This window comes from Quercus suber, unplaced genomic scaffold (genome assembly GCF_002906115.3).
Source record: "Quercus suber isolate HL8 unplaced genomic scaffold, Cork oak 2.0 scaffold_232, whole genome shotgun sequence".
NCBI classification, from domain to species: domain Eukaryota; kingdom Viridiplantae; phylum Streptophyta; class Magnoliopsida; order Fagales; family Fagaceae; genus Quercus; species Quercus suber.
The window spans coordinates 655,605-678,144 of NW_027069689.1; the positions used below are offsets into that span (position 1 = coordinate 655,605).

Below are 22,540 nucleotides of genomic sequence, written 5' to 3' on the forward strand. Positions count from 1 at the left end.
TAAACTATTTAATATATATATTATTTTCAATAAATTATTATAATTCAAATTATATGTTTAAATTATATTTCAAATTTCCAAAATCATGAAAATTAACTCTCAAGCTACCAAAATAAAACTAATATAAATGATAAATTGGGTTGAGTTAGATGAATTGTAAAACCTATCAATCTGATGCTTAAAATAAAATTACAACCTAACCCAAGGTGTCGGGTTGGTTTTGGATTGATTGGGTTGGATGTCTATTAAATGCATGTGGTTCGGGCTAAGTAACGGGTCGGGCCGAAAATTGCCGCCCTTTAAAATGGTGAAAACAAAAATAAAGGCCGAGTGTGACAGAGAGTATAATAAGAGCGTGGGAGTGAGGTTTTTGGTTCATAAAAATTCATTTTATCTATCTGTTAACACAAAATGGAGAAGCTGAAGTTGAAGCTGAAATGAAGTTGAACCAATGCAAGCTAAGGCAGCAACAACAACAACAACAACAATAAAGATGTACTTGTAGTTGTTCAAAATTCAAATCCTTCTCCACTCACTAACTCAATCACAGTGAAGAGAAGCCACAATGGCTTTCGTCCAAACCTCTCCGTATAAGGTATCTCTATCTATATATATATATATATATATATTCTCTCTCTCACACACGCTTTGTCTGAGACTTGAAAGAAAATGAAAACTCAAAAAAGGTTAGGGTTGGAGTGTGTAAGAAATTAAGCTTGCGTGCTTTCCTTTCTGTTTTATTTTCCTACGGTTTCTCGGCAGGCAAACAGACAGACGGAGAATTTAAGTGTCGCTATGATTGCGATTTTCATTGTTAGGTTTTTTTAATTGCTTTGATGTGATTACTATGAGAGTGCTTGTTGTGAAATGAAATCAAATGGTTGAGGGTGTTTTGATAATGCGGTGAGTTCGGGCTACGTGTTTGTATTCCAAGATTTTTATAGGAATGAATGTTAGTTGCGTTTCAATGTTATTCGAATTGATTTTGTAAATTCAGTTCTGGATTTTCTCATGTGCTAAATAGTCTTTTGCTCGTGGCGGGCGCGAATTGTTCGATGAAATGTAACAGAGAGACTTGGATAGTATTTGCTTTGTTTGAAGTTTTAGTGTTTCATATTTATTTATTTATTATTTGGTTTGTGGATCGAATTCTTAAGAGTTGAATACAATAAAATAAAGTAACCGATTTTAACTACTTTGTTTTGGAATTTTACTTAGCCAAGGATTTGATTTGCTAGCTGACTTTGATGTTTGATAACTTAGCTGACATATACACATATTATATATATATATATAAAATTTTTATTGCTTTGCTTTATATAAGAGAGCTCTGCCGCTAGTTATTTGGGTTACTCTCTAATTGTGCCACAACAATTGGTATTTGTTTTGTTTGTGCCAGAACCTTTGGATTTGTGTTGGTGCTGCAAATTTGTTTCATAGTTCTCTCCTTAGTTTGTGCTTTGCAGAAATTTGTATTCTGAACCTTTGCTTCATTGGTTTGGTTAGAGATTGTATTTGGCATTTGTGAACCTGTAGAGAAATCTATTTGAGAGTTTTGTGCAAAGTGCAGCACCTAATTTTTTGTATTTGTGAGACTGCTTCTACACATATTTGTATTCTACAAAATTGTTAGTGAAATTTCTTCGTCAGCTGTGGAAGTAAGCTATTGCTGAACCACACAATTCTTGGTGTGTTTGTGTCTATTTTTATTTCTTTTGGGTTGATTTTATTTGTTCCTAATATTTATTTGGAGATCTTTTTATAGTCCAAAATATTTTCACAATCAATCTTGGTAATTTGAGTTTCCGCTATTTTTTAACAGAATTTAGTTAAATCTTCACTGGCCTTTCAAAATGTTCATTCCCTGCTTTTGCTTGTCAACAATACCCATATTTAAATAAAGTAAACTGCAATTAATAAAATAGCAGGAACAATTTTTTCAAACCCTAAGAGGTAGTATAATTGGTTGGGCCAAAACTCATCAAAGAAATAAAGGGAAATATTTTCATTTAATTTAAGTTTTTTAATTGCTCAATGTTTACTCATTGGGTTTCTATTACACTTAAATCAATTTACTATGAGGATAGTATTTTCTAAGTTGCAATTGATAAACTCTGTTGTATGTGTTCAGGTTTTATCGCAAAGAACTTGCTCATCTTTTAGGAAAAGCACTTCCATTAAGTTGTTTTATTTCAGAGGAAGCCCTTCGGCCAAAGCGTTCTCTCTCTTAAACCTGACACACTATACTACTGGTTCTGGTGAATTTTGTTCTTCCTCAAAGCGAAGATCTAGAGGACCTGTAATGGCAGCAAAGAAAGCTTCTGAAGGTGTATAATGCATTGATGATATTGGTGAAAATACATTATTTCAAGATATGCTATATGTCATGCAACTTCTATAAGGAGTTTCTTAATATGCTATTTTTCATTTTCTTTTGAAGGCCAAACATGCAATGCCATTTTCTGATTGTTTTGTTTGGTAAGTATAGGGGCAAAGCAAGAAGATGGCAAATACAAGCACACAGTTGATTTGCCCAAGACAACGTTTGGCATGAGAGCAAACTCATTGGTCAGGGAGCCTGAAATTCAGAAAATATGGGATGACAATCAGGTCTACAAGAGAGTTGTTGAAAGAAATAATAGGGTGAGTTTTGTAGGCCACCTTGGGCTTATATAGTTCTGAGGATGTATTAACTGACTTTTAGCTACTCTGTCAGGGAAATTTTATTCTTCATGATGGTCCTCCATATGCCAATGGCGATCTTCACATGGGGCATGCATTAAATAAGATTTTGAAGGATATAATCAATCGTTATAAGGTACTTCTCTCTCTATATTAAACATCCAATATGTGACCTTAAATTTAGTTGATATTCACTTTGATAATATTAATTCTAGACATGCACAAACACATAGAGAGTCTATTCTTTTCTATGATAATGCACTTGCATTATCTTCTTCTTCTTTTTTTTTTTTTTTTTTTTTTTTTTCTTATAAGAAAAAATTTATTAAAGAAAGGACTACTTCATTCAAAAAGGAAGAAGTAGCCTAAAAGATATGTACAGAAAAGAAAGGACTACTTGCATTATCACAACAACAACGATATTAAAAGAAGAAAAGAGAAGAAACTCAATTTCACAACTGGAACTGTACAAATTGTATAACTATTTATCTCTTCTCAGTGTTGGTAAAAGCATCAAGGGGTGCAAAGCAGAAGTGTGTTCCTGATTGAAGTAAAGTAAAACACACATTTTTCAAATATAATATACGCAGCATATAATTAAAAAAAAAAAAAAAAAAACTCAAAATAGTAATGCATTTTTCCTAATTAGCTAAAATGGATGGTGCAATTGCACAATTACTAAGTTCAAATTTTATATAAGTTATTTCAATTTCTTAAAATTTTTATATAATAAAATTAAGAATAATTATTAATGGACAACAATATGATAATAATCTACCATAGAATGTTTAAACATAGCGATAAAAAAATAGTTAAACATAACATTTTGTATAATTTTCTTGTTCTTTATAAAAAAACATAAATGGGTTTAGCTGTGATCAAATGAAGTATATGGTTCAATGAAAATAAATCCAAAAGGTAGAGATGAAAAACCACAAAAATAATAAATTATCCTTGTTTATGTCTTTTGATATGTAAACAAAAGATTGTTTCTGTACTACAACAACTTAAGAACAATGTTTGTGTGATAAATCAATGTCCATGTCATCTTCTTGAAGACCAAGGAGTTAATTTTAATGATTCATATATATTTTAGCAAAAAAAAAAAAAACTGCACCTAAGCATGCTTTTTTTCTTCTTCAAAAAGTGCTAGAAAAGTGTGTCTAAGGTGTGCTTCATTAAATGAGCTTTGCTTTGACCAAGCGAAGTGCTTAGGCCTTGGTGCTTTGAACTTTGAGCATTAAGCGCACTTTTAACAACACCGTCTCTCCTCCTCTCCTCCTCTCCCCTTAAGTGCTTACGTGATAAGCTACTCTTAGCATGGCTTATCCAAAACAGGTTAGGACCAACTGGTGGATTGCTTTGATTGGAAAGCCACCATCAAGCTTTTAGTGAGGATGTGTGAATGTAAATTGCATTACATCAAAGAGATTTGCTTACATAATGAGAATGGTTGGATCACTTGAACCAGAGTTCAAAAATCTGATTTTAGAGCACATTTGCTATTCTGTTAATAATTCTAATACATTTTCCTGATTAGAGTCCTCTAATCTGGCTGTTTAAGTAACCAAAAAATACAGCCATGTAACAGATATAATGTCATCTTTAAATAATGTAAAATCTGCAGAAGAATGTCCTTTATGATCAACATCCTTGTTTCAGCTTAAGAAAATAGTAATTTATAAGCTTTCAAATTAGGCCTATATTATGCTCATTTGGTATTAAATACCAGAGCTTTGAAGATGTTTTTAAAATTTTTTAAGGTTAAAATTTGTTGTTTTTTCCAGCATTAGGGTGTGTGCTTACTTGTTTGTTCTTACCAGTATTACAAGCTCATAACTAATTGAAATAGAAAAAAAACATTTTTTAATTGACAAATTGAGATCCTATTTTAGTTTATTTTTTATGAACCTCAGAGCTAGGTGCACTAAGCAAAATAAAATTAAGTTCATTCTTCTCATTTTATTCTTTTGTTCTTGAGCAGCTTCTTCAAAACTACAAAGTTCATTATGTGCCAGGGTGGGATTGTCATGGGCTACCTATTGAATTGAAAGGCAAGTGTGTTATGATGGTTAATTTTGTTAGTTTTGGCCCGATGGAATTTCTTGGGACTTGCTTTATTTAGTATGGTTGGTTTGTCAGTTTGAGAATTGGGCTTCAACATATCAGAACCCCTCTCTTTGAATCTTGTTAATATATCTTTTTCTGGCCCTGTTAAATGTGCAGTCTCAGTTGATAATTATAATCTAATAATCACTTAAGTGGCATTACTTTTATTAAATTATATTCATTATGTGTATTTTTTAGTACCTTAATGCAACTTGCTGGTTAAAAGACAAAAGGGTAATTGTTAGTCGCACACCTTGTTGCACACACTGTACACAATTTATTTTTTGAACTTAAATGTGTGTGCGTTGTGTGTAATAGGCAGTGTGTAATAGACACTGCCCAAAGACCAAAAAAAAAAAAAAAAAAATCATGGCCCATATTTGAAGTTTGTAAAATTTGTATTAAGTTGTAAACTCTGGTCTTGGTTGCTGTGAAAGTGACCTTAGCTTGGGGATGTCTAGAAATGTAACATTAAGCAGGTACTTATCAAAAGAAAAAAAATTTAACATTGAGTATGGGTGCCTTTTATTTTGGGTAAAGGACAACTTTATTACTGGTGTTTGCGGAAACCTCATGGAGGGTCGAATCATGCTTGAGAATTTACTGTCACTTTCTAGTATTTCAGTTCTGCAGTCACTGGATCAAGATGCCAGAAAGGATCTCACACCATTAAAATTGAGAGCAAAGGCGGCTAAATTTGCCAAAAAAACTGTGCAAAATCAGATGGCATCATTTAAGGTCACCGCCCCTTTATTGTCTCACACTTCATTGCTTGTATTTTGGTCCATATTGTCATAAAAAGTGATTTTTTATCGGACATATCTACTCTTTAAGAAATTCCTTAATTACCTAAATACTTTATCCATCTTTTCAGAATGTTAATATTTAGTTTTAGTTGGACGAGGACCCTCAACTAGGGAAATACTTTAACTTCAAATATGTTATTTGATGTTTGCAGCGGTTTGGAGTATGGGCAGACTGGAATAATCCCTATCTAACTCTCGATCCAGAATATGAAGCTGCCCAGGTAGCTGTTTCAGCTTTTCTCATGTTGATTTTATGTTGTGTTGAACTGAATGTAACTTTTTTTGATAAGCAAATAAGAACTTTATTGAAAAAGAAAGGTCACCTCCAGTACACAAGAAGCATACTGGAAGTGCAGAGTTTACAACTTGCTAATTGAGTTGAACCCTTTAGATAAGCACATCTTCTTTTACCCTGCCAATCTCTTTTCCATCTTATCAGGAATAGGATTCCAAATATATGTGGATTTAAATTTTGCTCCCAACGGCTAACCCATGGGAACAATCTCTTAGTCAAATTTCTTTTTAAGCCTGACACAACTTCAAAATAAAGTAGCACACTCAAGATGTAAATTTTCAACCAGCTCAGTGCCGCAAAATATTAGTGTATCATCAGTGAAGAGCAGGCGGGAGACAATCGTAGGATCAGAGGTAGTACCAGCCACTGTAAAACCTGTCAAATACTGAGCTCCAATGGCTTTATCTACATTTTACTAAGGGCCTCCATCACAATCAGAAATAGGAGTAATTTGCACTGAATGTAACTTTTAGCACTCCATATACTCTGTCTCTCATGTACAGATTATAAATAAGGTGAAGCACTGACTAAGGGTAAACTGTGGCTGCTTATACAGACTTAAATTCAGTAATAAGCATGAAGTTCACATTTAGTATGAATGGTGTGTATGTATCTTAAAAAAGTAATCTTTCTATTTATACAGAATTTGAAGTTCTCCCAGTAGTTGGTCCAGTTTTGTGTTACTTTTGAGGCTGCTTAAACTTATTCTGTCCCTTCATACAGGTCGTAATTGATGTTAACGTTAGATGATAATTTATAGCAAGGTACAAATCCATGATTTCGGAAATTTGTATAAGTGTTAAGCTAACCACAAGTGTTGCATCCATACATCAAGAAGATAGATATCAGATGACACTTGGAAAAAAAAAAAAAAAAAAAAAACCCTTACCATTTAATGTTACTTGAACACTTTTTTTAGGGGGAGTGTGTTTACCATATATGTTGTTGAGTCCCTAAGAATTTGTTTCATGCATGTTGTATCATCTGCTAGATTGATGTGTTTGGCCAGATGGCCATTCAAGGTTATATCTACAGAGGCAGGAAACCTGTTCACTGGAGTCCCTCGTCACGAACTGCTCTTGCAGAAGCTGAATTGGAGGTATTTTGATACATTTTATCTCTCTTGTATTAACCACATGATGAACATGTTACCAATGTAAGGTTTCTGAAGTATGGAATTTTTGTAACTATAATGTCTTGTATTGAGGTGATCTTAAGAAGATTTGGTTAATCTTAGACTGTATTCAAATATAGGTTTTTTTTCATTGGTCCACTCTGTTGATACCGTTGTCATGTATGACTTGAAACTTATAATAACAAGCCTAAAACCTGTGCGGGCACCTTTATTTATTGATAAAAGTATGGTTAAATTCAATTAGTTTTTCATTACTTAAATAGGAATGTTTGGGTTAAATATGTAAAAATATCATTAAATTCTGTACAGATTAGGGGTTCTAAAAATATTGAAAAAAGTCTATTAGGACTATGAGTAAAAAAACCATCAGTAAGGTTACTCCAATTAGAATCGTGTACCAATAAAAGAGAAGAATATAATTTAATAATCAATTTCTACAAAGATGCTGAAAGGAAAATGGTATACTCATAGGATGATTATGCCTTCAAGGAAAAAGCCAACTTTCAGGTTGGGGTTTGTATTTGTTTGCGGTTTTCTGCGTAATTCTTGTACAGGTGCTCCAGTTATTTTTTGGTCAAGTAAAAGCTCTTTTTCATACCAAAAAATGTGGCTGCTTTGCTGGTATTTGAATCCCTTGGACCTTATACTATCATTTTCAATTCTTTTCTTTGATTTATTCCCTGTGTGAGAGTTAGAACACAAAAGAGTGTCTTTGGCATATGAAGTTATTTAGCTGTAGGATTATAGATTTTCACCTATTATATAGAGAGATTAAATTCTGTAAGGATGTGGTGTAAAATCCATGTTTTACCCCTCCAATCCCAACATGCTACATCATTTTATCACACATTTAAGAATAAGCACAACCACACTTAATCAATTCTAATACCCATATATAAATCGAACTGAATTGGGAGTTTATTGAGATATTATTAGGTGTGGTAGGATGTATTGAATTTTAAGTAAAATGATGATGTGGCAATTTCTTATTGGATGGGGTGTAAAAGATGATGTAAAATATAGGTTTTACACCCTATCCTTACCAAATTCGGACTCTTATATAGAAGTCTTTTAGTTGTTGGACTAAGATTTGAATAAGATTTATGCAAAGTTGGCTATGCCACTTGGCGTAACATGAGACACCTAGGTATCATTCTCTCAGCTTTAATGAGGCACTATGATCAAACCTTGGTATCATGTTGCTTGCTTATGTTATCTTGCAAGATTGACATGGTTCCTATTCGGTAATTAACCAGAAATTTTTGTACAGTATCCTGAGGGGCATGTTTCAAGAAGCATATACGCCATTTTCAAAATAGTGGACACACCTCCTACTTCAAGTGGCTTTTTAAAGGAATTTTTCCCAGATTTGTGCTTGGCAATATGGACTACAACTCCCTGGACTATTCCGGCCAATGCTGGTGAGTTTTCCATTATGTTGACATTTTACTAATTCTGGTGAGAATTAGTATATAGTTTTTTTTTTTTTTTTTGATAAGTAACGATATTGTATTAATCAAAAAAAGAGAAAACCCGGGTACATCGGAGGTGTACTTGAGTAGCAGTACATCAACCACTCAAATTACGAAACTCAATTAAATCTAAAAGAGAAGAGCAGGGGAGAGAATAGAAAGCAATACTCCAATCCAGCAAGGAATGAAGAAGGAGGGATTTAATCTCATGTATAAACCATTCACTTCCCTCAAAACATCTTGCATTCTATTCTCTCCAAATGCTCCATAGAACACAGTGTGGCATGGCCCTCCAAAAGATGATATTTCTATATTTACCAAAGTGGGCTGCCAAACTGAGAAAAGATCATAGACACTTTGTGGCGAAACCCATAGAAGTTCAAACAAATTCCACATCATGGTCTACAACTCAAAAGCTATGGGACAATGAAGAAGAAGATGATCCACTGACTTCCCATTCCTTTTGCACATGTAGCACCAATCCACAATAGTAACACCTTTATTCCATAAGTAATCAGTAGTTGGAATCTTTCCTGAGGCTGCAGTCCATGAAAAGAAAGCTACCTTAGGCGGAATCTTTGAACGCCACATAGAGTTCCAAGGAAAAAGATTGCCAAATCTGAGGAAAGGGAAGAATAGTACTCACAAACCATGAAACCTTTACTCTTGGCTGGCTTCCAACAAAGTTTATCTTCTCACACAGAGTTCCAAGGAAAAAGATTGCCAAACCTGAGGAAAGGGAAGAATAGTACTAACGCATCTTGAAACCTTTACTCTTGGCTGGCTTCCAACAAAGTTTATCTCGTCCTCATCCTTGAGTGGCAAAGAATAAAGAAAATCCATAAAGGCAGTCAAAGGTTCCAACACCCACATATGGTCTACAACTCAAAAGCTATGGGACAATGAAGAAGAAGATGATCCACTGACTCCCCATTCCTTTTGCACATGTAGCACCAATCCACAATAGTAACACCTTTATTCCATAAGTAATCAGTAGTTGGAATCTTTCCTGAGGCTGCAGTCCATGAAAAGAAAGCTACCTTAGGAGGAATCTTTGAACGCCACATAGAGTTCCAAGGAAAAAGATTGCCAAATCTGAGGAAAGGGAAGAATAGTACTCACGCACCATGAAACCTTTACTCTTGGCTGGCTTCCAACAAAGTTTATCTTGTCACACAGAGTTCCAAGGAAAAAGATTGCCAAACCTGAGGAAAGGGAAGAATAGTACTAACGCACCTTGAAACCTTTACTCTTGGCTGGCTTCCAACAAAGTTTATCTCGTCCTCATCCTTGAGTGGCAAAGAATAAAGAAAATCCATAAAGGCAGTCAGAGGTTCCAACACCCACTCTTGGATTGGTCTAGAAAACTGGATATCCCGATGTAGCAACAAGTTAGGGAAACTCTTGACTTTTGCTATAGAATATCCCTTATTACAACTAATGCTATAAAGTTCCGGGAAAGCCTCTTTGAGAGTACTATCACCACGCCACAAATTGTGCCAAAATTTTACTCTTACCAACACCCACATCAAAAAGTATGAATTTCGAGAAAGTTGGCCAACCTTGTCGTATGGATCTCCAAAGACTAACACCGTAAGGGTCTGACACCCCTTTAGTACACCAGCCACCCCCATTCATTGCCATATTTCACCTTTATGACCCTCCTCTAAAGGTGATCTACCTCAGCCCCATATCGCCACAACCATTTTCCTAACAAAGCTTGATTGAATCTTCACAAATTCCGAATACCCAATCCCCCAAACTTCAACAGTTTACAAATATCAGCCCACTTAACCAAATGGAGTTTAGAGGCCTCACCAATCCCACCCCGTAAGAAATCCCTTTGAAGCTTTTCAATACGGTTAGCTATTTCAGCTGGGATAGGGAAGAAAGAAAAAAAATAAGTAGGCAAACTCGAAAAAGTTCTTTTAATTTAAGTGACCTTTCCCCCCTTTGATAAATATAGACGCTTCCAACCCACTAAACATCTATAATAAATAGAAAATAGTATATAGTCTATTTGAAGCTACCAATGGTATATATGATTAAATAAACAGGTAAAAGACATTGCTGGCTTGCAATCTGAATAAAGCTTATATATTAATTTCAATTTCTGATTAAAACACGAGAATAAATAATCATGTTTTCATGGTTCCTTCTATTATGAAGTGTTGATACAAAAAAGAGTTTTGATCATCCAGGGCATGGTTGTAAGCAAGTTAATAGCATGAGATACACTCACGCCCTAGTATAAAAGTTTGCTTATCATATTACATCTCTTTGGCTATTTAAAACTTCTGAATGTTTGTTTGTGAATGGATCCTCTATCACATAAATAGCAACGTTATTGTAGGAGAACAACTTTTTATCTACCATTAAAATGCAGATGCTATGTGTATTCTATAATCCCATGTTTATCCGTCACATATTTCTATGTTTAAATGCTAAACCGATCTGGTTAATTTATGCCACCTCTCCCTTGCTCTCACATGGATGTACACATCTCGTTGTATGAACTTCTGCAACAGGGTATGCAGTAATTTTTTTTTTTGGTTTTTTCCCTCTGTTATCCTATAATCAGCGGTTGCAGTGAATGCCAAGCTTCAATATGCCATAGTTGAAGTACAGTCACTCTCAGGAGATGTTTCTTTGTCTGCTGGAAATAAAAAACAAAGGCTTGGAAATATTCTTAAGGAGTCAAAGAAGCCTTTTCTTATTGTAGCATCAGATCTTGTGCCGACATTAGAAGCAAAATGGGGAGTGAAGCTTATCATTAAGAAAATACTATCGGGTTCAGATCTTGAAAATTGCAGGTTTGAGTGAATTTAAGAACTTAAAACTAAACAATACCTGCATTATCTCATTATACATTAAGTTATTTATAGAAATGAAATAGTTTATTGCGCACATTAACTTGTATATGTAACTACTTGTCTTAGTAAAATACATTTTCTATTTGGTTGATGTAATGAATAATATATCCTTTAAGGTTTCAATTTTGGTGTCAGGTATATCCATCCAATAGATAACAGAGAATGTCCGGTTGTGACTGGAGGAGATTATATTACAACAGAGTCAGGAACTGGACTGGTCCATACTGCTCCTGGACATGGTCAGGAGGATTATGTGACTGGCCTGAAGTATGGACTGCCTATACTTTCTCCTGTTGGTGATGATGGAAAGTTTACTGAAGAAGCTGGACAGTTCAGTGGGCTTGATGTACTTGGGGATGGTAATATTGCTGTTGTGAATTGCTTGGATGAACATTTGTCAATTATCATGGAAGAATCATATGGTATGTTGTCTTCTCCACACCCCCCCACCCCAAAAATCAGTTACAGTGAAAGTTCTTACCATTTCTCCTGATCATGTAACTAATTTTGTTGTTAATAGAATACCACCATTGATTCTTGTATGCAGAACACAAGTATCCTTATGATTGGCGAACCAAAAAACCTACTATATTCAGGGCAACGGAGCAGTGGTTTGCATCAGTGGAAGGGTTTCGCGAGGCTACTACGAATGCAATTAGTGATGTAAAATGGATTCCTCCTCAGGTAATGGTGTTAGACTAAGAGGCGTTCTAGCCTTTAATATATCTCTTTTCTAGACTCTGTTTTTAGGGAATGTATGGGTTATGTTTCACAATGTTAAATGTGACCTGTTCTTGTCTAATTCATGTTTTACCATCTGTTTCCTTATAGTTACAAGGCTATTTGATTCCAGCTCATATTGCTTTTGCATTGCATGACAGCAAGTTTCTTTTAGCTTCTAGTAATTGCTTGTCATAGGATGGTATTTGAATTCTTTTTTTGCTGTAGTATTGATTCCAGCTCTATTCCTTCTTGCTTAAAATGTTGGGGGTGCCATAGAGGGCATATAACAGACCTTTCAAATTCCTTTCATAAAACAATCATCTTCCCTGATGCATGGCATAAAAATAGATAAAACCTTGGAGTCAGCACCAAGTGATGGAAAAAGATAGAAAATCTAGGTTTTATTACCTAGAGTTGCTTAGAGTTGGCATCAAAACATTTATATTACTCAAGTCAAAATGTACCAATACTGAATTCTGGGACCTTTAAGTAGGGTTCTGAAATCACATCAAATAAGGAAAGGAAATAGCTCTTAATAAACATTAAAGAAAAAATTAAATCCTAAAAAATCAAGTAAAATCCACCAGGTCCAACAGAATCTATAAGCATCAATCTGGTCTGGTGTCCACACAAATTTCTGTTAGAAATTTCTTAAGGTAGATCATATGAATGGGGAATACTATTCCTTTGTAACAAACATAAGATCAGTTTGTCCCATGACATATGGAGCATATGTTGACCTTGTGTGTTGCATGTTTGTTATTTATGAGTGTTTTTCAGAATTAAGTGGAACAACAACTTGTGGAGCTTTAGCAATTTTATCTCCATTCTTGACTTTAGCAGTGCTACTATTGATGCATACCGTTAATTGATACAAAAGCTGATATAAGGCTTCTAATCAGGGCTCTTAACTTGTGCTTGTGTATATGAATATACTTGCAATGTTCATCTTTCGTATTAGCAAATGGTATGATGTCCCTCACTAGTGGTGTCTTGTGCATATGCATGACCATTGTTCAGTCAGAAAACAGAATTTCTGCAATGACTTCTAGCCGCTCTGATTGGTGTATTTCACGACAAAGGACATGGGGCTTGCCTATTCCAGCCTTTTATCATGTGCAGACAAAGGAACCTCTTATGAATGAAGAGACTATCAATCATATCAAGAGTAACAGCTATTTAGAACTTTGATTGTTTTCTCCTTTCATTATTAAATTAAATTCATGCTGTGTGTATTTTAAACATGTAAAAAGAAGGAATAGTATTTCTGAATGCATGTTTAATTTTAGTTGGCCCCAATGTGTTGGAACTATTAAAGGTTTATGTCCCACTAATGAATTTTGTTGCTGTTTCTATCATTTGTTTGAGCAGCTATAATAGCTCAAAAGGGTAGTGATGCATGGTGGTACATGACAGTAGAGGATCTTCTCCCAGAAAAGTATCGTGAAAAAGCATCTGATTATGAAAAGGGGACTGACACTATGGATGTATGGTTCGATTCAGGTATTATAACACAAAAATGTTAAAATTATTTCAACCTTTTTATTTGACAATATTAACAGTTGTATGGTATTCAAGTCAGACTTTACTTTAGTTTCACTGATAACTAGTAAGCACTAAGCACCTTTGTCTTAACAGTTCAATTAGAGTTAATTTCCGTTGGAATTGGAAATTGATCTAGAATCTTATTTGCAGAAAATATGGTTATAAACAGACATATTTGTTTTGACAGGGGTGCTTCAGGTTTAAACATAGTATTTTGAAGATCTATTGTTGATTGAAATCCTGCTTTATATTAACTTATAAAAAAAAATAATAATCCTGCTTCATATTAATTCTCCAGCCACCAACTGTGCCTTAAATTGGAATTTTATGGTACCTTTATAATATATATTGGAAATAATGTTGGATTGGAGTGGGGCAAGCTTGGAAGACTGAGGACAAAGCGAGTTTTATAAGCTGAAATTCTTGCTAGTTTACTGCAAGTCTCTTGGTAGCCTTTGGCATAGAGTTGTAATTAGTGTAGCTAGAAGTTAAATCTGCTGCATGCTATATATATTGGATATTAACTGCATGTCTTTGTCAGATTGTGCCTGGTTTTCCATTAACCACATCTTACACTTATTAAATATTTTTGAGTTTTTTTGGCATGCATGAGCATACCTACATTATCCTTCTCAATAAATGCCATTTGAAAATGGTCCATGATTTTATAGCTCATGTTGTTTGAAAAGGACTCTGGTTTCCCTTAGCTGCTTAGTTTATTTTTCAGGCTCTTCTTGGGCTGCGGTCTTGGGTAAAAGAAATGGCCTTAGTTTTCCTGCGGACTTGTACCTTGAAGGTACCGACCAGCATCGTGGGTGGTTCCAAAGTTCTCTATTAACAAGTATTGCTACAAAAGGTAATGAACATCTGAACATTTTTAGTAATTTTATGTGATTTTTTTTTCTTGAAGTGGAACATTATTTCATCCAGCTTGCATTAAGAACTCATTATTCTTAGTGTCAAAAGTTAAAATTGTGTGTGCATTAGTGTCTTGACCTTGGTTATTGATTCCTGGGAATTTCTGTCCCATTGGAAAAACTTTTCCTGATGATTCTAATTTATTTATTTCTGATGACTTACTTTATTTCTGATGATAGTGGTATATGCTTCTCTAAAAGAAGAAAATTGTGAGAATCTTAACTTTGCCATCTCTATAAATTTGGTTCTGATGCCCAAAGCACTACTAAAATTCAGCATACTGTGAAGTGCTTGAATGAGCCAAAAATCACACGGTTAATAAATGTGATTTTTATTAGGTGACGACAAATATTGCATAACTCTTGATCTGGGCATGACCTTTTCTTGATCTGTTACTGAATTAAAAATAATTACTGTAACCTAAATATTTAGATAGGCCATTTAAGTTTCCGGAACTTAAATGATCCATCCAAATATAATAAATCCTAAATGTGGATTTGAATTTCTGTAACAAAATATGTTGATTTGCCTTGTAGTTTAGAATGGGAGAGTTGCAATACGTTGGGCTTATAAGTTTAGTTTCTAGAACGCTATTTTTTCTGTTTGTTTGCTAGTGTAATCCTCTTTTCATATTCTAAGTCATCGATGATTTTAAATAAAATAATAGCTTGTTGAAGTTGGCTAGAGACTGATTTGACACTTTTCTTTTGGTACAGGGAAAGCTCCATATTCCAGTGTTGTAACACATGGATTTGTATTGGATGAGAAGGGTTTAAAGATGAGCAAATCTTTGGGTAATGTTGTAGATCCACGCACTGTGATCGAAGGAGGAAAAAATACAAAGGTCAGTTGACTGTAGATTGAAATCAAAGACCTACTCCATCTCTAACCCATCCCGCACCACTTGAGCCAAGGTGTGACACTGTGACAGCATTCAGATGTTTAATGGTTTTGTTTCTGTTTGCAGGAAGCACCTGGCTATGGAGCTGATGTCTTGCGACTTTGGGTTTCTAGTGTAGATTATACAGGTGATGTATTGATCGGCCCTCAAGTCCTCCGCCAAATGTCTGACATTTATAGAAAGCTGCGTGGAACATTGAGATATCTTTTGGCGAATCTGCATGACTGGAAAGTATGTCAACTTAAACAATCAGAGCTTTTGAGTTCAGACTTTCACTATAATTTTATTATTTTCTACATTTCTTTAGATTTTCACTTTTCTGATATTGTTATCCCTCTCTTTCTTTTTCTCTCTCCAAAGAAGCTTGTGATTGTTCCACACTTTAGTTTATTATCTTCCTTTTAATTTTCAATGTAGGGGCCAATATTTTGTTTCATTATTTTTTTTTTTGTAGTTTCATCTCTTTATTGATTTTTTCACTTAATCTTGGGTTATTTCTATTGCCAGGCTGACTATGCTGTTTCATACCACACCCTTCCCATGATTGATCAGCACGCACTGTTTCAACTCGAAAATGTTATAATGAACATTAGAGAGAACTATGAAAAATATCAATTCTTTAAAATATTTCAGGTAAATATTCTCTGATGTTGATTATATTTGTTTAAGTTACTACTTCGATTTTGCCAGTGAGCTCCCAGCTCAAATGGCACCTTACCCCTCATAAGAACAAGGTAAATGGTGAGGTTGTGGTTGAAGATCCATAAAGTGCGTGTGTAATTACCAATAAAAAAAATGGTAACTGCTTTGATTTTGGAGCTCACGCTTTAGTTTACAAGGTTGTTAGCTTTCTAAAGTAGAGTTATTTATGGCAATTATCAGTCACAGTTGAGCAGTATCAGATTTTGATTTCTACATATGGTTTTATAATGGTAGACAATCATAATTATTTTATAAAAAAAATAAAAAAAAAAAGGAAAAAAGATAATCATTGTTCCACTCAGAAGGAGGGAATGCAAGTTTTTTATAGTACGGATGGTTTTAGTGGGTGAAAGAGGGGAAAAAAGAGTGAGTAGAAACAGTCAATAAATTGAAAGAGTGTGGAAGTTTGATGGTATAATTATTGAGCGTTACAGAATAAGTTGAAGACAAGAGTGAACAGGGTTTGGCAGGGGTCATATCCTTGTAAAAGAACCAGTAAAATAAAGGACGAAAAGCAGACTACAAAGTTTATGATTCTTGGTTCCGCAGAAATCATACTAGGCAGGATCAAGTAGTAGAGACATCAGGTCAATGAGACTTGGCTCAAAGGTACTTCCTCCTCTCACAAGTGTGAGTGGGGGTGGGTTTGTGGGTTTAAAACCCATTGTTTATGTGGTGTAATTGACCAATAAAAAAAAGGTGGAGACATTGGACGGTCCACTAGAATGCATGAAATTGTTAGTTTCTCATTGATGGTTGATACTTAAGTTTGATTTTTCATGTCTGCATGCCTTATTTTAGCAGAAAACACTTCTCAATCTACTGTTTGATTTGCTTTTTCTGTGGAATTTTAAATGGTATATATGTTTTGTTTTTATTTTCAGATCATACAACGGTTTGTCATTGTTGACCTATCAAATTTCTATTTTGATGTTGCAAAAGATCGACTTTATGTTGGGTAATTCTTCCCCTACTCTTTATAATCTATAACTTTCCAACCAGGTGCCAAATCATATTTTTGTTTTTGCTGCTCCATCACACTGCAATACATGCTTTTGCAAAACACTTGCGCATCTCTGCAAGTTTGCATGTTTTCTGCAAATGTTGATTCTATAGCCAACTTGAGTGAAATTGTAAACTAATTTGATGCTATTCTTGCAAAATTTCCTGGATATGGGGATGGTTTCAGATAGTAATTCTGGAAGAATAATATATAGGCCTCTGTACAGGGCCAGCTCTTTAAGATTTGAGGCCTAAGGTGACAATTTTAAGTAGTTTTCTCTCATATTTAGATATCAATTAAATAATATTTATTTAAACTTCTATATTATAATTTTTTCTTAAAATTCTTTACTCGTTTTTTTAGATATAAAATTAATAATTAAAGTTTTGTATTCAAATTTTGCTAACATCTCATTTTTAATTGATAATATGGCTAATCCTCTTAATCTTTCTTGTGTAGTTGATTTTAGGCAAGAGAATAAGTTTAGGGGTAAGACAGAAAGAGTCTTTGATGGTGATTGATTATCAAGAAATGCTTTTAGAGAGAGGGAAAGTATATGTGGTTTGATGATGACTAGTTACAAGAATTATTTTTTGAAAGAGAGAGAGAGGAGACATTTGGTGGAAAGACTTATAAAAAAGGTGATGAAAGATTTTTTTAAGTGAGACAGAAAAAAAGTTGTATATGGGTCTCTTCAATTTTTAGCTAGGCATTACTGTTTCCCAAAAAAAAAAAAAGTAAAGAAGTATTTGATATATTTTATTTTAAATTGTTAAATAAATATAATACTGTACTATAGGACCTAAATTATGCAGTTGCCTCAATTGGCAAAGTGTAGAGCTGGCCCTGCTTCTACATATTGACTTTTGGAGTGAAAAGATTAATCACCTTGCAAGGAATCTTGATCATCATGGCTCAGGGCCATGTATTTTGGTTGCACAATTTTTTCTTTAGCAAATGCCAGTTATTTAAATTGAAGTCTTAAAATCACTTATCCGTGTTTTAAAAGTAGATAGTGAATTTTTTTTCTCTCTTCTGCTTGGTCTAAATTTTAGATATGACTGTCCCATGCAGACTCACTTTATGGTGCCATGCACCCTATACAAACAAATGGCTTGACACATTTATTGTAAAAGTTTAGGTTCAAAGCCCCTTTTGAGGTTTCTTTGCGCTAGTTGAGATTCTGTAGATTTATAAAACCCCATCCTGTTGAAATGTCTGTCATATTATGACTGATTTAAATTTAGTCTTCACTGCTCATCTTGAGTAGTCTAAGCATTGGATGTTCATTTGCTTGATGTTTGCGGCACATATCTTTTAGATGAATAGTCACGATATGTTTCTGTAATACATACTGTTGCCTAAATTTCAAAATATTAGTTTTTGGTGCTTATGCTAATCCCATAAAAAGGTGTAGTGAAAATATTTCTCATCCTAAGTTGGTAAATTTTAGGGGCACAACAAGTTTTACAAGGAGAAGTTGTCAAACGGTTCTTGCAGCACATCTGCTTTCCATTGCGAGAGCAATTGCTCCAATATTACCCCATTTGGCTGAGGATGTATGGCAAAACCTCCCCTTTCAGTATACCATGGAAGATGGTTCGATTGCTGAATTTGTTTTTGAATCAAGATGGCCAACCCTCAATGAAACTTGGCTTGCTTTTCCTACCAAAGAAATTGATTTCTGGGAAAAAATTCTTGAGGTGAGTATTGTTTTCATTTAATGACAACAAACTGAAATAATTGTGGGTTTGTGAATTTCAATTGCATGTTACTTACCAAAAAGAAAAATGCATTCCAAATGTATGATCTCATATCATTAAAAGATTGTTTTCCAAAAAAATCTTCTAAGAGATTTCAAACTTATCATTGTTGCCATCAAACTTTTGTTCTCATGAACCTCTGAAATACTTTTTCTTTCCCTCCCAAAATTCTATAGTAAAAAAAATTCAATTTTCGCACATTTTTGAAAGACCTTTTGGTAGTTTTGTAGTTCATAAAGAATCAGCTGATAAGTTTTTGGTGATATTTTTTGAAAAAAAGAAATTATTAGGTACTCTCCAAGAGTACAAGTGATGTACTCCAAACCTAAAAGCAAGCCACCTAATACAAAAATGAACTTTTTCACATGACTTTTTTAGATTTTTGTATTAGGTGGTTTGCTTTTATTAATGTGGATTGTGGGATACCATGTCACCCATACTTTTTAGATTTCCATTTCCTTCATAAAAAGTAATGTTGAAAGTTAATTCTGTAAAATTTGTAAAAGTGCTAGTGAGATCTTTCTGCAATCTACTTGTTTCTAATATGAAGCATTTTGACAGCTGAGAACTGAGGTGAATAGAGTCCTGGAGATTGCACGTACAGAGAAACTGATTGGTTCCAGTTTAGATGCAAAGGTTTACCTCCAGACTTCTGATGCCAGCCTGGCATCTAGATTGTGTGAGATGTGTGCAGCAAACAATGATGTAGACACATTGCGTCGCATATTCATTACATCTCAGGTATGCTGTGTTCTGTGTTGTTTACATCTATTGTTTGTACCAAAGCAACCCTATTTAGCGAAATAAAAGTAATATTCATTGCATTATCCCTTTTTATAGTTGGGAAGCACACTGATATGGTGCTATTAGCAACTTGTTTATCCTAAAAACTGAGGCTTATTAGAGGGATATACTTTATAGCAGTTATTATTATTATCTACATAGTAGTGCAACAATAGGGTTGTGTAAATCTATCTTGGCTATATATGAGGGAGTTCCTTAGGAATATGATTTACCATTATGTTATTTAGTTGCTTGAACCAATTAATAATTTACTGTTCTTACCTGGCAATATGCAGGCAGAGGTTCTTCCCTCTTTAGAAGATGAGCTGATTTCCCACATACCATTCAGTGGAGAGTGTCTCATTCAAGGAAAGAGCAAGGTTTGGATTGGTGTGTCTCGTGCTGAGGGTTTAAAGTGTGAAAGATGCTGGAATTTTTCACCCCAAGTTGGTTCTTTTTCAGAGCATCCCACCCTTTGCAACCGCTGCTATAATGTGGTTGATGCTCAACCACTTCCAGCTGTAGCAATGACAAGCTGAGATTCTGGGAACTGCAGTTTTTTACCAATTTAGCCCGGCACTAGATTTGATTTGGTTGATTCAAAAGATCAGAGCTGCAAATATTTCAATTTAGCCGACATTTTGATTTGGTCAGTACACAGCCTTTCTAGGTTAGTTCAGTTCTGCAGCATAATGTTTTGATTTCTAATTCTGTTAAGTGAAACCCAATTTTGGCACAATTGAATTCAAAAAATTTGTTCTATACATATAAAACCATTTTTAGATATTTATACCTACGATTTTAACCTTTTTGTTTCCTGGAAGGCATATACCTAGCTTTCCATTAATGCAAATTTCCCAAGATGTCTAGGGCCCGTTTGATACGTGTGTTTAAACAACAATTTTTAGTTTTTTTGAAAATACGTTTAGATGAAAAAGTGTGAAAATACGTATAATCTTGTTTAAAAACTGAAAATATGTGTTTGAACCCCGTACCAAACGGTACCCTATTATCCTCTTTTTTTTTTTTTTTTTGGTTACCCTACATGTTTCATGGAATTTCTAATATCCACAATTATTTCTTTTTTATAAATCATTTATTGGAAAAAGTGAGATGTAAACCTAAACATTTCCATTGGAAACACTTAGGGATGGCAATTTTTACCCGGCCCGCGAGTACCCAGTCCGGCCCGACCCTAATAGGCTGGTTTTTACCCGGTCCGATTAGGAATCGGGTCGGGTATGGGTTTAAAAAAAAAAAAACCGAAGTGGGTTCGGGTTTTATTAAAAAAACCCGAGACCCGACCTGAAACCCGGCCCGGTAAAAACCCGGTTAATTAAAATTACTAAAATACCCTAATATATATATACCTAAAATTTCTAACCCTAATTCCCATTTCAGCAGCCTCACTCACTCAGCAGCCTCCCTACACTCCCTCCCTCTCAATCCGACACAGTCCTACACTCCCTCACCCTCACTCCACCGTGAACACCACCAAAAACCCAGACGGCCTCACAACACCACCAAATCACAACACCGCCTCACAACACCACCGCCTCACCTCGAGCTGTCGCCGTTTTTCTTCGCCAAATCGGAGCATCAGTTTTTTCTTCAGGCTTGACCAAATTGGAGAGCATCAGATTCAGCTTCAGCCTTCAGCCAAATCGAAGAGGACCAGCTTCAGCCAAATTAGAGAGGATCAGATTTTCTTCAGGTATTTTCTTCAGTTTGATGGTGTTGGGTTTCTCAAATTTTAGAGACAGATAGAATGAGAGATGGTGTTGGTTTTTGATTTTTGATTTTTTGGGTGTAAATGTGTAATCCAGGACCATTTTGATTTTATGAATATTGGGCTTGCTTTGTAACAAAGTTGATTTTGAATCTGATCATTTCCATTGTAATCATTTCCATTGCAAATGGGGTTGATGAGCTGTGGAGTACAATGATAATGTATGAAGCTCTACTTTGTTTTTTTTCATTGCTTTTAATGTTAAGGTTAATTTTCTAAAATTGACTCTACCAGGAATTTTTTTGGTCTCCCATATGACTTCAATTTTTGGGGTAGGGGAAATGGAAATAATGTCCCTGTGAAATGATCAAAAATGAAATTCTTTGGAAGTCGCTCTTTTGTTTTGGTTCGAGTTGTGGAATTTTTTTTTTTTTTTTTTTAACTCTCTCTCTCTCCCCTATTTATTTTTTTTTTTTTTTTTTTTTTGGTTACCCTACATGTTTCATGGAATTTCTAATATCCACAATTATTTCTTTTTTATAAATCATTTATTGGAAAAAGTGAGATGTAAACCTAAACATTTCCATTGGAAACACTTAGGGATGGCAATTTTTACCCGGCCCGCGAGTACCCAGTCCGGCCCGACCCTAATAGGCTGGTTTTTACCCGGTCCGATTAGGAATCGGGTCGGGTATGGGTTTAAAAAAAAAAAAACCGAAGTGGGTTCGGGTTTTATTAAAAAAACCCGAGACCCGACCTGAAACCCGGCCCGGTAAAAACCCGGTTAATTAAAATTACTAAAATACCCTAATATATATATACCTAAAATTTCTAACCCTAATTCCCATTTCAGCAGCCTCACTCACTCAGCAGCCTCCCTACACTCCCTCCCTCTCAATCCGACACAGTCCTACACTCCCTCACCCTCACTCCACCGTGAACACCACCAAAAACCCAGACGGCCTCACAACACCACCAAATCACAACACCGCCTCACAACACCACCGCCTCACCTCGAGCTGTCGCCGTTTTTCTTCGCCAAATCGGAGCATCAGTTTTTTCTTCAGGCTTGACCAAATTGGAGAGCATCAGATTCAGCTT

The 22,540-nt window shown here is 34.8% G+C and overlaps 1 protein-coding gene across 3 annotated transcripts; it reads left to right on the forward strand.

The window, feature by feature from the left end:
* The first annotated feature begins 331 nt into the window (after positions 1-331).
* Positions 332-21,646, forward strand: LOC111988501 (isoleucine--tRNA ligase, chloroplastic/mitochondrial). 3 transcript variants are annotated; one of them, XR_002880425.2, is made up of 23 exons: positions 332-595; positions 2,132-2,327; positions 2,489-2,643; positions 2,717-2,818; positions 4,667-4,736; positions 5,417-5,529; positions 5,750-5,818; positions 6,884-6,991; positions 8,298-8,448; positions 11,081-11,312; positions 11,508-11,794; positions 11,920-12,056; positions 13,116-13,263; positions 13,467-13,598; positions 14,368-14,496; positions 15,275-15,402; positions 15,526-15,690; positions 15,967-16,092; positions 17,046-17,119; positions 18,618-18,867; positions 19,489-19,668; positions 20,007-20,380; positions 21,112-21,646. XR_002880425.2 is itself a non-coding variant. In XM_024020305.2 (22 exons), the coding sequence occupies exons 1-22, from the start codon at positions 566-568 to the stop codon at positions 20,247-20,249; spliced, it is 3,225 nt and encodes a 1,074-aa protein (XP_023876073.1). In that variant the 5' UTR covers positions 332-565; the 3' UTR covers positions 20,250-20,526. The 3 variants fall into 3 exon arrangements, 1 of the variants encoding a protein (XP_023876073.1); XR_002880424.2 differs by having other exon boundaries at positions 21,115-21,646; XM_024020305.2 differs by lacking the exon at positions 21,112-21,646 and having other exon boundaries at positions 20,007-20,526.
* The last annotated feature ends 894 nt before the right edge of the window (positions 21,647-22,540 follow it).

Bases quoted from the DNA above. Each gene is read 5' to 3' on its own strand.
- LOC111988501 (XM_024020305.2), top strand. From the start codon at position 566: ATGGCTTTCGTCCAAACCTCTCCGTATAAG. The intron at 2,819-4,666 runs GTACTTCTCTCT...GTTCTTGAGCAG, and splicing joins ATATAATCAATCGTTATAAG to CTTCTTCAAAACTACAAAGT. The intron at 16,093-17,045 runs GTAAATATTCTC...TTTTATTTTCAG, and splicing joins AATTCTTTAAAATATTTCAG to ATCATACAACGGTTTGTCAT.